The sequence below is a fragment of the Vicugna pacos genome, chromosome 31, assembly GCF_048564905.1.
Source record: "Vicugna pacos chromosome 31, VicPac4, whole genome shotgun sequence".
Classification (NCBI taxonomy): domain Eukaryota; kingdom Metazoa; phylum Chordata; class Mammalia; order Artiodactyla; family Camelidae; genus Vicugna; species Vicugna pacos.
This window is the reverse complement of record NC_133017.1, coordinates 9,545,631-9,561,907: the sequence shown is the minus strand read 5'-3', so window position 1 is coordinate 9,561,907 and position 16,277 is coordinate 9,545,631. Positions and strand designations below refer to the sequence as shown.

Sequence of the window (16,277 nt, the reverse complement as noted above, 5' to 3'; positions counted from 1 at the left end):
ATACCCAGACTCTTCCGGAGCCTGTGCTGGCCTTCCACAGTGTGGCACACCAGCCCCTCACTTGGGGAGCTGGCATGAGTGTCCTGGTTCCCCGGATCCTGCGGTGTCCGGCTCTGCAATGACAGTGACCGGCAGCCGGCCCGGCCCGCAGGTCTCAGAGCCCTGCCTGGCCAGGACCACTCCTGCTTCTGCCCCACTCGACCGTCTGCTGCCTGATCAGACTGGGACCTTGGTCATCTCAGTCACCCGGGAGGCAAGAGACACACCCTAGGGCATGGGCGCCACCTCGGGCAGCAGGGCCCTGCCCCGGTTCTCCACATCCCAGCCAGCCCGCTTGGGCCCAGGTTGGTGACGTGATCGGCCCCCCAGGCCTCTGACCCTTCCTCAGCCTGCTCTTGCTTGAGGCAGGACCCCCCCAACATGACTGCCCCACCGCCACCAGTCAGGAAGGGGCTGTGGGGCCACCCGGGTGGGGTCTGAGTGGTGGCCTGGCCTGGGCGGGCCTGCCCTGGGCCTCCCTGTGTTACCTTTCGGTCCCTCTGGCCAAAAGGCCAGAGGCGCCTGGGGTGAGACCCGACCCACTGTCGGCACTGTTGGCAAAGGCCGTTGCTGCGGGCTTTCCGGGGGCCGCGACCTCGGGATCTTGGGATGCAACAAAACATGTCTGAGCTGAGCTGAGTTCACCAGCCAAGTAGGTTGAGAAGTGTCCTTCTCTACACAGCGGGTGCCTGGTGACCTGGGTCCCAAGTTCTGTTGGGCTCTGTTGCCAGGGAAGTGAGGTCACTTCCTGGGGTCCCCTTCCCCAAGCTTCCTCCTTACACAAAGCTCCCCAAGGGCCTCTCTGGGCTGCTGATGGCTCACTTCCCACCCCATGCCATGTCCACCCAGTGACACCAACACGGCCCCTCCTATAGCCCTGGGGAGGCCTGGATGCAGCCAGGGTCACAGCTCTGATGACACAGCTGGCTTCAGACCCAGCTCCCCCGCCAGCAGTGCTGTCACCCTGGACAAGCCACCTGCTTCTCAGGGTCTCCCCAATCCCCCATCGGCGCAGTGGGGATCATTCTGGACCCGGCTTCCTAGGAAAGCCATCATGTCTCTAGAACCACAAACACCTACTGCACCTGTCACCTCTGCGGGCTGGCATCACAGGGAGCTCATGCACAGACTCAGCAAAGGAAGGGCCCCACAGAGGGCTGGTGTGCAGGCCAAGGAGTGTGCAGGCCCAGGACTGTGCAGACGAGGCATTGTGTGGGCCCAGGAGAGGGCAGGCCTAGGAGTGTGCAGGGACAGAAGTGTGCAGGCCCAGGAGTGTGCAGGGCCAGTAGTGTTCAGGCCCCGGAGAGTGCAGGAAAGGTGAGGGCCATCACAGGAGAGGGCAGGGCCAAATGGGGCAGGCCAAGGAGTGTGCAGGACAAGGAGTTTGTAGGCCGAGGAGTATGCGGTCACAGGAGTGAGCAGGCCCAGGTGTGTGCAGTCCTTGGAGTGTGCAGGCCCAGGAGAGGGCATGCCCTGGAATGTGCAGGCCCAGGAGTGTGTAGGTACAGGAGGGAGCAGGCCCAGGAGTTTGCAGACGAAGGAGTGTGTAGGGACAGATGCGAGCAGGCCCTGGAGTGTGCAGCGCCAGGAGTGTGCTGGTCCATGAGAGGGTCGGCCGAAGTGGGGGCTGGCCCGGGATAGGGCATGGCCAGGGGTGTGTAGGTCAAGACTGTGCTTGCCCAGGATTATACAGTCCCAGGAGTGAGCATGTACAGGAGTGTGCAGGCCCAGGAGTGTAGAAGCCCAGGTTTGTGCAGGCCCAGGTGTGCGCAGGTCCAGGAGCATGCAGGCCCAGGTGTGTGCAGTCCCAGGAGAGTGCAGGCCCTGGAGAGGACAGGCCCTCGAATGTGCAGGCCCAGGAGTGTGCAGGCCAAGCAGTGAGCACCCCCAGGAGTGTGTAGGCCCAGGAGTGTACAGGGCCAGGAGTGTGCAGCCCCAGGCGTGTGCAGACTCCGGAGTGTGCAGACACAGGGGTGTGCAGGCCCAGGACTGTACAGGTTAGGGCTGTGCAGGCCTAGCAGTGTCCAGGCCCAGGAGTGTGCAAAATCAGGAGTATACAGGCCCAGGTGTGTTCAGGCTCAAGATTGTGCATGTCCTGGAGTGTGCAGGCCCATGAGTGTGCAATCCAGGAGTGTGCGGGCCCAGTAGTGTGCAAGCCAGGGCCAGAGAAGGCCCATACCAGGGAAGGCCCAGGAGTGTACATATCCAGGGGTGTGCAGGCCCATGAGTGTGCAGGCCCAGAGTGTGCACTCGAGGGATTGTGCGGGCCCAGGAGAGGGCAGGCCCAGCAGTGTGCAGGCCCAGGAGTGTGCAGACACAGGAGGGATCAGTCACAGGAGTGTGCAGATCCAGGAGTATACAGGCCCAGGTGTGTGCAGGCCCAACCTTGTGCAGGCCCAGGAATGTGCAGACAGAGGAGTGTGCAGGCCAAGGAGGGTGCAGGCCCAGGCCAGGGCAGGCCTAAGAGGGTACAGACCCTGGAGTGTGCAGGCCCAGGAGTATGCATGCCCAGGGCTGTGAGTCCCAGCAGTGTTCAGGCCCAGGAGTGTGCAGAATCAGGAGTATACAGGCCCAGGTGTGTTCAGGCTCAAGATTGTGCCTGTCCTGGAGTGTGCAGGCCCATGAGTGTGCAATCAAGGAGTGTGCGGGTCCAGTAGTGTGCAAGCCCAGGCCAGAGAAAGCCCATGCCAGGGAAGGCCCAGGAGTGTACAGATCCAGGATTGTGCTGGCCCAGGAGTGTGCATGCGCAGGACGGTGCACGCACAAGAGGGAGCAGGCCGAGGAGGGTGCAGTCCCAGGTGTGTGCAGGCACAAGTGGGAGCAGGCCCAGTAGTGTGAAGGCCCAAGAATGTGCAGGTCCTGGAGAGGGCCGGCCGAATAGGGGGCAGGCCCAGGAGAGGGAAGGCCCAGGAGTTTGCAGGCTCTGGAATGTGCACACGAGGATTTGTGCGGACCCAGGAGAGGGCAGGCCCAGGAGTGAGCAGACAGAGGAGTGTACAGGCCCAGGAGTGTGCAGGACCAGGAGTGTGCAGACACTGGAGTGTGCAGAGACAGGAGTGTGCAGGCCCAGGAGTGTGCCGGCACAGGTGGGAACAGGGCTAGGAGTGTGCAGGCATAGATGGGAGCAGGCCCAGGAGTGTACAAGCCCAGGTTTATGCAGGTCCAAGTGTGCGCAGGTCCAGGAGTATGAAGGCCCAGGTGTCTGCTGTCCCAGGAGTGTGCAGGTCCTGAAGTTTGCAGGCCCAGGAGTGTACAAGCCCAGGTTCAGGCAGGCCCGAGTGTTCGCAGGTCCAGGAGTATGAAGGCCCAGGTGTCTGCTGTCCCAGGAGTGTGCAGGTCCTGAAGATTGCAGGCCCAGGAGTGTGCAGACAAAGGTGTGTGCAGGCCAAGGAGGGTGTAGGTCCTGGAGTGTACAGGCCCAGGAGTGTGCAGGCCAAGGTGTGTGCAGACTCCGCAGTGTGCAGAGACAGGATTGTGCAGGCCCAAGATTGTACAGGCCTTGGGCTGTGCAGCCCAGCAGTGTTCAGGCCCAGGAGTGTGCAAAATCAGGATTATACAGGCCCAGGTGTGTTCAGGCTAAACATTGTGCATGTCTTGGAGTGTGCAGGCCTATGAGTGTGCAATCCAGGTGTGTGCGGGCCCAACAGTGTGCAAGCCTAGGCCAGAGAAGGCCCATGCACGGAAGGCCCAGGAGTGTACAGATCGAGGAGTGTGCAGGCCCAGGAGTGTGCATGCCCAGGAGTGTGCAGGCACAGGAGGGAGCAGGCCGAGGAGTGTGCAGTGCCAGGTGTGTGCAGGCACAAGTGGGTGTAGGCCCAGTAGTGTACAAGCCCAGGTTTATGCAGGTCCAAGTGTGCGCAGGTCCAGGAGTGTGAAGGCCTAGGTGTCTGCTGTCCCAGGAGTGTGCAGGTCCTGAAGTTTACAGGCCCAGGAGTGTACAAGCCCAGGTTCATGCAGGCCCGAGTGTTCGCAGGTCCAGGAGTATGAAGGCCCAGATATCTGCTGTCCCAGAAATGTGCAGGTCCTGAAGATTGCAGGCCCAGGAGTGTGCAGACAAATGTGTGTGCAGGCCAAGGAGGGTGTAGGTCCTGGAGTGTACAGGCCCAGGAGTGTGCAGGCCAAGGCGAGTGCAGACTCCGCAGTGTGCAGAGACAGGATTGCGCAGGCCCAAGATTGTACAGGCCTTGGGCTGTGCAGCCCAGCAGTGTTCAGGCCCAGGAGTGTGCAAAATCAGGATTATACAGGCCCAGGTGTGTTCAGGCTAAACATTGTGCATGTCTTGGAGTGTGCAGGCCTATGAGTGTGCAATCCAGGTGTGTGCGGGCCCAACAGTGTGCAAGCCTAGGCCAGAGAAGGCCCATGCAGGGAAGGCCCAGGAGTGTACAGATCCAGGAGTGTGCAGGCCCAGGAGTGTGCATGCCCAGGAGTGTGCAGGCACAGGAGGGAGCAGGCCGAGGAGTGTGCAGTGCCAGGTGTGTGCAGGCACAAGTGGGAGCAGGCCCAGTAGTGTGAAGGCCCAAGAATGTGCAGGTCCTGGAGAGGGCCGGCCGAATAGGGGGCAGGCCCAGGAGAGGGAAGGCCCAGGAGTTTGCAGGCTCTGGAATGTGCACACGAGGATTTGTGCGGACCCAGGGGAGGGCAGGCCCAGGAGTGAGCAGACAGAGGAGTGTACAGGCCCAGGAGTGTGCAGGACCAGGAGTGTGCAGACACTGGAGTGTGCAGAGACAGGAGTGTGCAGGCCCAGGAGTGTGCCGGCACAGGTGGGAACAGGGCTAGGAGTGTGCAGGCATAGATAGGAGCAGGCCCAGGAGTGTACAAGCCCAGGTTTATGCAGGTCCAAGTGTGCGCAGGTCCAGGAGTATGAAGGCCCAGGTGTCTGCTGTCCCAGGAGTGTGCAGGTCCTGAAGTTTGCAGGCCCAGGAGTGTACAAGCCCAGGTTCATGCAGGCCCGAGTGTTCGCAGGTCCAGGAGTATGAAGGCCCAGGTGTCTGCTGTCCCAGGAGTGTGCAGGTCCTGAAGTTTGCAGGCCCAGGAGTGTACAAGCCCAGGTTCATGCAGGCCCGAGTGTTCGCAGGTCCAGGAGTATGAAGGCCCAGGTGTCTGCTCTCCCAGGAGTGTGCAGGTCCTGAAGATTGCAGGCCCAGGAGTGTGCAGACAAAGGTGTGTGTAGGCCAAGGAGGGTGTAGGTCCTGGAGTGTACAGGCCCAGGAGTGTTCAGGCCAAGGTGTGTGCAGACTCCGCAGTGTGCAGAGACAGGATTGTGCAGGCCCAAGATTGTACAGGCCTTGGGCTGTGCAGCCCAGCATTTTTGAGGCCCAGGAGTGTGCAAAATCAGGATTATACAGGCCCAGGTGTGTTCAGGCTAAACATTGTGCATGTCTTGGAGTGTGCAGGCCTATGAGTGTTCAATCCAGGTGTGTGGGGGCCCAACAGTGTGCAAGCCTAGGCCAGAGAAGGCCCATGCAGGGAAGGCCCAGGAGTGTACAGATCCAGGAGTGTGCAGGCCCAGGAGTGTGCATGCCCAGGAGTGTGCAGGCACAGGAGGGAGCAGGCCGAGGAGTGTGCAGTGCCAGGTGTGTGCAGGCACAAGTGGGAGCAGGCCCAGTAGTGTGAAGGCCCAAGAATGTGCAGGTCCTGGAGAGGGCCGGCCGAATAGGGGGCAGGCCCAGGAGAGGGAAGGCCCAGGAGTTTGCAGGCTCTGGAATGTGCACACGAGGATTTGTGCGGACCCAGGAGAGGGCAGGCCCAGGAGTGAGCAGACAGAGGAGTGTACAGGCCCAGGAGTGTGCAGGACCAGCAGTGTGCAGACACTGGAGTGTGCAGAGACAGGAGTGTGCAGGCCCAGGAGTGTGCCGGCACAGGTGGGAACAGGGCTAGGAGTGTGCAGGCATAGATGGGAGCAGGCCCAGGAGTGTACAAGCCCAGGTTTATGCAGGTCCAAGTGTGCGCAGGTCCAGGAGTGTGAAGGCCCAGGTGTCTGCTGTCCCAGGAGTGTGCAGGTCCTGAAGTTTGCAGGCCCAGGAGTGTGCTGACACAGTAGGGATCAGTCACAGGAGTGTGCAGGTCCTGGAGTGTGCCGGCCCAGGTGTGTGCAGGCCCAACATTGTGCAGTCCCAGGAGTGTGCAGGCCCAGGTATGTGCAGGCCCAGGCCATGGCAGGCCCAGGAGGGTACAGACCCTGGAGTGTGCAGACCCAGGAGTATGCATGCCCAGGGCTGTGAGGCCCAGCATTTTTCAGGCCCTGGAGTGTACAGAATCAGGTGTATACAGGCCAAGGTGTGTTAATGCCCAAGATTGTGCAGGTCCTGTTGTGTGCAGACCCATGAGTGTGCAGTTCGAGCAGTGTGCAGGCCCAGTAGTGTTCAGGCCCAGGAGTGTGCAAAATCAGGAGTATACAGGTCCAGGTGTGTTCAGGCTCAAGATTGTGCATGTCCTGGAGTGTGCAGGCCCATGAGTGTGCAATCCAGGAGTGTGCAGGCCCAGTAGTGTGCAAGCCAGGGCCAGAGAAGGCCCATGCCAGGGAAGGCCCAGGAGTGTACAGATCCAGGAGTGTGCAGGCCCAGGAGTGTGCATGCCCAGGAGTGTCCAGAGGAGGGGTTTGAGGCCGTGGTGGGATGTACTTCACAGGCATAAATAGCGTAAAGAGCATAAAACTACATGATAGTGATGGTCGGACAGCATGGGAATGCACTTAATGTTCCTGAAATGCACAATTTAAAAGGGAAAAAAATCTGTATTTTATTAAAGGAGGTGGAAAATTGAAAAATATAGGATGCCATAAATGATGTAAAACAAATAACCTAAACTAAAGAAAAACAAAACAAAAGCAAATTCAGGGGTAGGGAAGTCAACTTCGGGTAGGGGAGGGGATTTATGGTGGGATTTTGGAGAAGGTGTAGGAGGGTGCAGAGGGGCACAGCCCTAGTGGGTGATGATGCCTAAAATGGTTCTCCACTGCCCAGCGGCCCAGGTGCAGGTGCAGGAACTGCAGGCTTCTCAGGAGCAGCAAGATCAGCAGGAGCAGCAGGCTCTTCAGGAGTGGCAAGATCAGCAGGAGCTGCAGGCTCTTCAGGAGTGGCAAGATCAGCAGGAGCTGCAGGCTCTTCAGGAGTGGCAAGATCAGCAGGAGCGGCAGGCTCTTCAGGAGCTGCAGGCTCTTCAGGATCGGCTAGATCAGCAGGAACGGCAGGTTCTTCAGGAGCGGCTAGATCAGCAGGAATGGCGGGCTCTTCAGGAGTGTCTAGATCAGCAGGAACGGCAGGCGCTTCAGGAGCGGCGGGCTCTTCAGGAATGGCAGGCTCTTCAGGAGCCGTGGGCTCTTCAGGAGCGGCTAGATCAGCAGGAGAGGCAGGCTCTTCAGGAGAGGCAGGCTCTTCAGGAGCGGCTAGATCAGCAGGAGCGGCAGGCTCTTCAGGAGCAGCGGGCTCTTCAGGAGCGGCTAGATCAGCAGGAACGGCGGGCTCTTCAGGAGCAGCTAGATCAGCAGGAATGGCAGGCTCTTCATATGCAGTTGGAGCAGCAGGATCTTCATGTTCAGCAGGAGCAGCTGGAGGGAGTTCGCGTTCTCCTGCTGGACCCTGGTGGTCCTGTTTTTGTTCTCTGGCGTCTTCCCCTGCCCCTGCCTGCTCTGGACCTGTAACTGTTGGACGTGGAGAGAGCTTTAAGTCTAGTGGTTGTGCTCAGGCACAACCTGGAAAAAGGTACCCACATGGCTCCCTTTCCACGTGCCTTTTCAAGGACAGAAATCTTCCCAGAGCTTTGCAGACAGCTCCCACCGAGCAAGTGCCCACAGGCACTTGTTCTGTGACTGAATTCTTCCAGACAGGTGGTCTGAGGCCCGTCTTTGTTCTGGTCCCAACAGCAGACTTTGGGAATGCCTCCCTGTGTGGCCCAGCCCTCCGCCCTCCCTCACCTACACACCCGCACCGGCCCTGCCCTTCTCACCTTTGGGCTGTGCTTCGGGGGGCTCCTGGCCCTCTACCTGAATCCCCGGGTGGTGGGCCCGGTGCTCCAGGTCAGAGCCGGGGGTGCTGAGCTGCCCCTCAGCCCTGGGCAAGATCCTGGGGAGAGACCTGGGCGACGTCTGGGCAGGAGGCCGTGGTGGTGGGGAGCCCTTCATACCCAGACTCTTCCGGAGCCTGTGCTGGCCTTCCACAGTGTGGCACACCAGCCCCTCACTTGGGGAGCTGGCATGAGTGTCCTGGTTCCCCGGATCCTGCGGTGTCTGGCTCTGCAATGACAGTGACCGGCAGCCGGCCCGGCCCGCAGGTCTCAGAGCCCTGCCTGGCCAGGACCACTCCTGCTTCTGCCCCACTCGACCGTCTGCTGCCTGATCAGACTGGGACCTTGGTCATCTCAGTCACCCGGGAGGCAAGAGACACACCCTAGGGCATGGGCGCCACCTCGGGCAGCAGGGCCCTGCCCCGGTTCTCCACATCCCAGCCAGCCCGCTTGGACCCAGGTTGGTGACGTGATCGGCCCCCCAGGCCTCTGACCCTTCCTCAGCCTGCTCTTGCTTGAGGCAGGACCCCCCCAACATGACTGCCCCACCGCCACCAGTCAGGAAGGGGCTGTGGGGCCACCCGGGTGGGGTCTGAGTGGTGGCCTGGCCTGGGCGGGCCTGCCCTGGGCCTCCCTGTGTTACCTTTCGGTCCCTCTGGCCAAAAGGCCAGAGGCGCCTGGGGTGAGACCCGACCCACTGTCGGCACTGTTGGCAAAGGCCGTTGCTGCGGGCTTTCCGGGGGCCGCGACCTCGGGATCTTGGGATGCAACAAAACATGTCTGAGCTGAGCTGAGTTCACCAGCCAAGTAGGTTGAGAAGTGTCCTTCTCTACACAGCGGGTGCCTGGTGACCTGGGTCCCAAGTTCTGTTGGGCTCTGTTGCCAGGGAAGTGAGGTCACTTCCTGGGGTCCCCTTCCCCAAGCTTCCTCCTTACACAAAGCTCCCCAAGGGCCTCTCTGGGCTGCTGATGGCTCACTTCCCACCCCATGCCATGTCCACCCAGTGACACCAACACGGCCCCTCCTATAGCCCTGGGGAGGCCTGGATGCAGCCAGGGTCACAGCTCTGATGACACAGCTGGCTTCAGACCCAGCTCCCCCGCCAGCAGTGCTGTCACCCTGGACAAGCCACCTGCTTCTCAGGGTCTCCCCAATCCCCCATCGGCGCAGTGGGGATCATTCTGGACCCGGCTTCCTAGGAAAGCCATCATGTCTCTAGAACCACAAACACCTACTGCACCTGTCACCTCTGCGGGCTGGCATCACAGGGAGCTCATGCACAGACTCAGCAAAGGAAGGGCCCCACAGAGGGCTGGTGTGCAGGCCAAGGAGTGTGCAGGCCCAGGACTGTGCAGACGAGGCATTGTGTGGGCCCAGGAGAGGGCAGGCCTAGGAGTGTGCAGGGACAGAAGTGTGCAGGCCCAGGAGTGTGCAGGGCCAGTAGTGTTCAGGCCCCGGAGAGTGCAGGAAAGGTGAGGGCCATCACAGGAGAGGGCAGGGCCAAATGGGGCAGGCCAAGGAGTGTGCAGGACAAGGAGTTTGTAGGCCGAGGAGTATGCGGTCACAGGAGTGAGCAGGCCCAGGTGTGTGCAGTCCTTGGAGTGTGCAGGCCCAGGAGAGGGCATGCCCTGGAATGTGCAGGCCCAGGAGTGTGTAGGTACAGGAGGGAGCAGGCCCAGGAGTTTGCAGACGAAGGAGTGTGTAGGGACAGATGCGAGCAGGCCCTGGAGTGTGCAGCGCCAGGAGTGTGCTGGTCCATGAGAGGGTCGGCCGAAGTGGGGGCTGGCCCGGGATAGGGCATGGCCAGGGGTGTGTAGGTCAAGACTGTGCTTGCCCAGGATTATACAGTCCCAGGAGTGAGCATGTACAGGAGTGTGCAGGCCCAGGAGTGTAGAAGCCCAGGTTTGTGCAGGCCCAGGTGTGCGCAGGTCCAGGAGCATGCAGGCCCAGGTGTGTGCAGTCCCAGGAGAGTGCAGGCCCTGGAGAGGACAGGCCCTCGAATGTGCAGGCCCAGGAGTGTGCAGGCCAAGCAGTGAGCACCCCCAGGAGTGTGTAGGCCCAGGAGTGTACAGGCCCAGGAGTGTGCAGCCCCAGGCGTGTGCAGACTCCGGAGTGTGCAGACACAGGGGTGTGCAGGCCCAGGACTGTACAGGTTAGGGCTGTGCAGGCCTAGCAGTGTCCAGGCCCAGGAGTGTGCAAAATCAGGAGTATACAGGCCCAGGTGTGTTCAGGCTCAAGATTGTGCATGTCCTGGAGTGTGCAGGCCCATGAGTGTGCAATCCAGGAGTGTGCGGGCCCAGTAGTGTGCAAGCCAGGGCCAGAGAAGGCCCATACCAGGGAAGGCCCAGGAGTGTACATATCCAGGGGTGTGCAGGCCCATGAGTGTGCAGGCCCAGAGTGTGCACTCGAGGGATTGTGCGGGCCCAGGAGAGGGCAGGCCCAGCAGTGTGCAGGCCCAGGAGTGTGCAGACACAGGAGGGATCAGTCACAGGAGTGTGCAGATCCAGGAGTATACAGGCCCAGGTGTGTGCAGGCCCAACCTTGTGCAGGCCCAGGAATGTGCAGACAGAGGAGTGTGCAGGCCAAGGAGGGTGCAGGCCCAGGCCAGGGCAGGCCTAAGAGGGTACAGACCCTGGAGTGTGCAGGCCCAGGAGTATGCATGCCCAGGGCTGTGAGTCCCAGCAGTGTTCAGGCCCAGGAGTGTGCAGAATCAGGAGTATACAGGCCCAGGTGTGTTCAGGCTCAAGATTGTGCCTGTCCTGGAGTGTGCAGGCCCATGAGTGTGCAATCAAGGAGTGTGCGGGTCCAGTAGTGTGCAAGCCCAGGCCAGAGAAGGCCCATGCCAGGGAAGGCCCAGGAGTGTACACATCCAGGATTGTGCTGGCCCAGGAGTGTGCATGCGCAGGACTGTGCACGCACAAGAGGGAGTAGGCCGAGGAGGGTGCAGTCCCAGGTGTGTGCAGGCACAAGTGGGAGCAGGCCCAGTAGTGTGAAGGCCCAAGAATGTGCAGGTCCTGGAGAGGGCCGGCCGAATAGGGGGCAGGCCCAGGAGAGGGAAGGCCCAGGAGTTTGCAGGCTCTGGAATGTGCACACGAGGATTTGTGCGGACCCAGGAGAGGGCAGGCCCAGGAGTGAGCAGACAGAGGAGTGTACAGGCCCAGGAGTGTGCAGGACCAGGAGTGTGCAGACACTGGAGTGTGCAGAGACAGGAGTGTGCAGGCCCAGGAGTGTGCCGGCACAGGTGGGAACAGGGCTAGGAGTGTGCAGGCATAGATGGGAGCAGGCCCAGGAGTGTACAAGCCCAGGTTTATGCAGGTCCAAGTGTGCGCAGGTCCAGGAGTATGAAGGCCCAGGTGTCTGCTGTCCCAGGAGTGTGCAGGTCCTGAAGTTTGCAGGCCCAGGAGTGTACAAGCCCAGGTTCATGCAGGCCCGAGTGTTCGCAGGTCCAGGAGTATGAAGGCCCAGGTGTCTGCTGTCCCAGGAGTGTGCAGGTCCTGAAGTTTGCAGGCCCAGGAGTGTACAAGCCCAGGTTCATGCAGGCCCGAGTGTTCGCAGGTCCAGGAGTATGAAGGCCCAGGTGTCTGCTGTCCCAGGAGTGTGCAGGTCCTGAAGATTGCAGGCCCAGGAGTGTGCAGACAAAGGTGTGTGCAGGCCAAGGAGGGTGTAGGTCCTGGAGTGTACAGGCCCAGGAGTGTGCAGGCCAAGGCGTGTGCAGACTCCGCAGTGTGCAGAGAAAGGATTGTGCAGGCCCAAGATTGTACAGGCCTTGGGCTGTGCAGCCCAGCAGTGTTCAGGCCCAGGAGTGTGCAAAATCAGGATTATACAGGCCCAGGTGTGTTCAGGCTAAATATTGTGCATGTCTTGGAGTGTGCAGGCCTATGAGTGTGCAATCCAGGTGTGTGCGGGCCCAACAGTGTGCAAGCCTAGGCCAGAGAAGGCCCATGCAGGGAAGGCCCAGGAGTGTACAGATCCAGGAGTGTGCAGGCCCAGGAGTGTGCATGCCCAGGAGTGTGCAGGCACAGGAGGGAGCAGGCCCAGTAGTGTGAAGGCCCAAGAATGTGCAGGTCCTGGAGAGGGCCGGCCGAATAGGGGGCAGGCCCAGGAGAGGGAAGGCCCAGGAGTTTGCAGGCTCTGGAATGTGCACACGAGGATTTGTGCGGACCCAGGAGAGGGCAGGCCCAGGAGTGAGCAGACAGAGGAGTGTACAGGCCCAGGAGTGTGCAGGACCAGGAGTGTGCAGACACTGGAGTGTGCAGAGACAGGAGTGTGCAGGCCCAGGAGTGTGCCGGCACAGGTGGGAACAGGGCTAGGAGTGTGCAGGCATAGATGGGAGCAGGCCCAGGAGTGTACAAGCCCAGGTTTATGCAGGTCCAAGTGTGCGCTGGTCCAGGAGTATGAAGGCCCAGGTGTCTGCTGTCCCAGGAGTGTGCAGGTCCTGAAGTTTGCAGGCCCAGGAGTGTACAAGCCCAGGTTCATGCAGGCCCGAGTGTTCGCAGGTCCAGGAGTATGAAGGCCCAGGTGTCTGCTGTCCCAGGAGTGTGCAGGTCCTGAAGTTTGCAGGCCCAGGAGTGTACAAGCCCAGGTTCATGCAGGCCCGAGTGTTCGCAGGTCCAGGAGTATGAAGGCCCAGGTGTCTGCTGTCCCAGGAGTGTGCAGGTCCTGAAGATTGCAGGCCCAGGAGTGTGCAGACAAAGGTGTGTGCAGGCCAAGGAGGGTGTAGGTCCTGGAGTGTACAGGCCCAGGAGTGTGCAGGCCAAGGCGTGTGCAGACTCCGCAGTGTGCAGAGACAGGATTGTGCAGGCCCAAGATTGTACAGGCCTTGGGCTGTGCAGCCCAGCAGTGTTCAGGCCCAGGAGTGTGCAAAATCAGGATTATACAGGCCCAGGTGTGTTCAGGCTAAATATTGTGCATGTCTTGGAGTGTGCAGGCCTATGAGTGTGCAATCCAGGTGTGTGCGGGCCCAACAGTGTGCAAGCCTAGGCCAGAGAAGGCCCATGCAGGGAAGGCCCAGGAGTGTACAGATCCAGGAGTGTGCAGGCCCAGGAGTGTGCATGCCCAGGAGTGTGCAGGCACAGGAGGGAGCAGGCCGAGGAGTGTGCAGTGCCAGGTGTGTGCAGGCACAAGTGGGAGCAGGCCCAGTAGTGTGAAGGCCCAAGAATGTGCAGGTCCTGGAGAGGGCCGGCCGAATAGGGGGCAGGCCCAGGAGAGGGAAGGCCCAGGAGTTTGCAGGCTCTGGAATGTGCACACGAGGATTTGTGCGGACCCAGGAGAGGGCAGGCCCAGGAGTGGGCAGACAGAGGAGTGTACAGGCCCAGGAGTGTGCAGGACCAGGAGTGTGCAGACACTGGAGTGTGCAGAGACAGGAGTGTGCAGGCCCAGGAGTGTGCCGGCACAGGTGTGAACAGGGCTAGGATTGTGCAGGCATAGATGGGAGCAGGCCCAGGAGTGTACAAGCCCAGGTTTATGCAGGACCAAGTGTGCGCAGGTCCAGGAGTATGAAGGCCCAGGTGTCTGCTGTCCCAGGAGTGTGGTGGTCCTGAAGTTTGCAGGCCCAGGAGTGTACAAGCCCAGGTTCATGCAGGCCCGAGTGTTCGCAGGTCCAGGAGTATGAAGGCCCAGGTGTCTGCTGTCCCAGGAGTGTGCAGGTCCTGAAGATTGCAGGCCCAGGAGTGTGCAGACAAAGGTGTGTGCAGGCCAAGGAGGGTGTAGGTCCTGGAGTGTGCAGGCCAAGGCGTGTGCAGACTCCGCAGTGTGCAGAGACAGGATTGTGCAGGCCCAAGATTGTACAGGCCTTGGGCTGTGCAGCCCAGCAGTGTTCAGGCCCAGGAGTGTGCAAAATCAGGATTATACAGGCCCAGGTGTGTTCAGGCTAAACATTGTGCATGTCTTGGAGTGTGCAGGCCTATGAGTGTGCAATCCAGGTGTGTGCGGGCCCAACAGTGTGCAAGCATAGGCCGGAGAAGGCCCATGCAGGGAAGGCCCAGGAGTGTACAGATCCAGGTGTGTGCAGGCCCAACATTGTGCAGTCCCAGGAGTGTGCAGGCCCAGGTATGTGCAGGCCCAGGCCATGGCAGGCCCAGGAGGGTACAGACTCTGGAGTGTGCAGACCCAGGAGTATGCATGCCCAGGGCTGTGAGGCCCAGCATTTTTCAGGCCCTGGAGTGTACAGAATCAGGTGTATACAGGCCAAGGTGTGTTAATGCCCAAGATTGTGCAGGTCCTGTTGTGTGCAGACCCATGAGTGTGCAGTTCGGGCAGTGTGCAGGCCCAGTAGTGTTCAGGCCCAGGAGTGTGCAAAATCAGGATTATACAGGTCCAGGTGTGTTCAGGCTCAAGATTGTGCATGTCCTGGAGTGTGCAGGCCCATGAGTGTGCAATCCAGGAGTGTGCAGGCCCAGTAGTGTGGAAGCCAGGGCCAGAGAAGGCCCATGCCAGGGAAGGCCCAGGAGTGTACAGATCCAGGAGTGTGCAGGCCCAGGAGTGTGCATGCCCAGGAGTGTCCAGAGGAGGGGTTTGAGGCCGTGGTGGGATGTACTTCACAGGCATAAATAGCGTAAAGAGCATAAAACTACATGATAGTGATGGTCGGACAGCATGGGAATGCACTTAATGTTCCTGAAATGCACAATTTAAAAGGGAAAAAAATCTGTATTTTATTAAAGGAGGTGGAAAATTGAAAAATATAGGATGCCATAAATGATGTAAAACAAATAACCTAAACTAAAGAAAAACAAAACAAAAGCAAATTCAGGGGTAGGGAAGTCAACTTCGGGTAGGGGAGGGGATTTATGGTGGGATTTTGGAGAAGGTGTAGGAGGGTGCAGAGGGGCACAGCCCTAGTGGGTGATGATGCCTAAAATGGTTCTCCACTGCCCAGCGGCCCAGGTGCAGGTGCAGGAACTGCAGGCTTCTCAGGAGCAGCAAGATCAGCAGGAGCAGCAGGCTCTTCAGGAGTGGCAAGATCAGCAGGAGCTGCAGGCTCTTCAGGAGTGGCAAGATCAGCAGGAGCTGCAGGCTCTTCAGGAGTGGCAAGATCAGCAGGAGCGGCAGGCTCTTCAGGAGCTGCAGGCTCTTCAGGATCGGCTAGATCAGCAGGAACGGCAGGTTCTTCAGGAGCGGCTAGATCAGCAGGAATGGCGGGCTCTTCAGGAGTGTCTAGATCAGCAGGAACGGCAGGCGCTTCAGGAGCGGCGGGCTCTTCAGGAATGGCAGGCTCTTCAGGAGCCGTGGGCTCTTCAGGAGCGGCTAGATCAGCAGGAGAGGCAGGCTCTTCAGGAGAGGCAGGCTCTTCAGGAGCGGCTAGATCAGCAGGAGCGGCAGGCTCTTCAGGAGCGGCGGGCTCTTCAGGAGCGGCTAGATCAGCAGGAACGGCGGGCTCTTCAGGAGCAGCTAGATCAGCAGGAATGGCAGGCTCTTCATATGCAGTTGGAGCAGCAGGATCTTCATGTTCAGCAGGAGCAGCTGGAGGGAGTTCGCGTTCTCCTGCTGGACCCTGGTGGTCCTGTTTTTGTTCTCTGGCGTCTTCCCCTGCCCCTGCCTGCTCTGGACCTGTAACTGTTGGATGTGGAGAGAGCTTTAAGTCTAGTGGTTGTGCTCAGGCACAACCTGGAAAAAGGTACCCACATGGCTCCCTTTCCACGTGCCTTTTCAAGGACAGAAATCTTCCCAGAGCTTTGCAGACAGCTCCCACCGAGCAAGTGCCCACAGGCACTTGTTCTGTGACTGAATTCTTCCAGACAGGTGGTCTGAGGCCCGTCTTTGTTCTGGTCCCAACAGCAGACTTTGGGAATGCCTCCCTGTGTGGCCCAGCCCTCCGCCCTCCCTCACCTACACACCCGCACCGGCCCTGCCCTTCTCACCTTTGGGCTGTGCTTCGGGGGGCTCCTGGCCCTCTACCTGAATCCCCGGGTGGTGGGCCCGGTGCTCCAGGTCAGAGCCGGGGGTGCTGAGCTGCCCCTCAGCCCTGGGCAAGATCCTGGGGAGAGACCTGGGCGACGTCTGGGCAGGAGGCCGTGGTGGTGGGGAGCCCTTCATACCCAGACTCTTCCGGAGCCTGTGCTGGCCTTCCACAGTGTGGCACACCAGCCCCTCACTTGGGGAGCTGGCATGAGTGTCCTGGTTCCCCGGATCCTGCGGTGTCTGGCTCTGCAATGACAGTGACCGGCAGCCGGCCCGGCCCGCAGGTCTCAGAGCCCTGCCTGGCCAGGACCACTCCTGCTTCTGCCCCACTCGACCGT

The 16,277-nt window shown here is 60.2% G+C and overlaps 1 protein-coding gene across 1 annotated transcript in view; it reads left to right on the top strand.

Moving 5' to 3' along the window:
- The window catches only part of LOC140690620 (uncharacterized), a 56,004-nt gene that overhangs the window by 13,521 nt on the left and 26,206 nt on the right, over positions 1-16,277 (top strand). The window contains exons 4-5 of the mRNA XM_072952494.1: positions 7,067-7,390; positions 14,983-15,306. Of these exons, the coding sequence (XP_072808595.1) occupies positions 7,067-7,390; positions 14,983-15,306 (648 nt within the window). The remainder of the gene's footprint in view (positions 1-7,066; positions 7,391-14,982; positions 15,307-16,277) is intronic.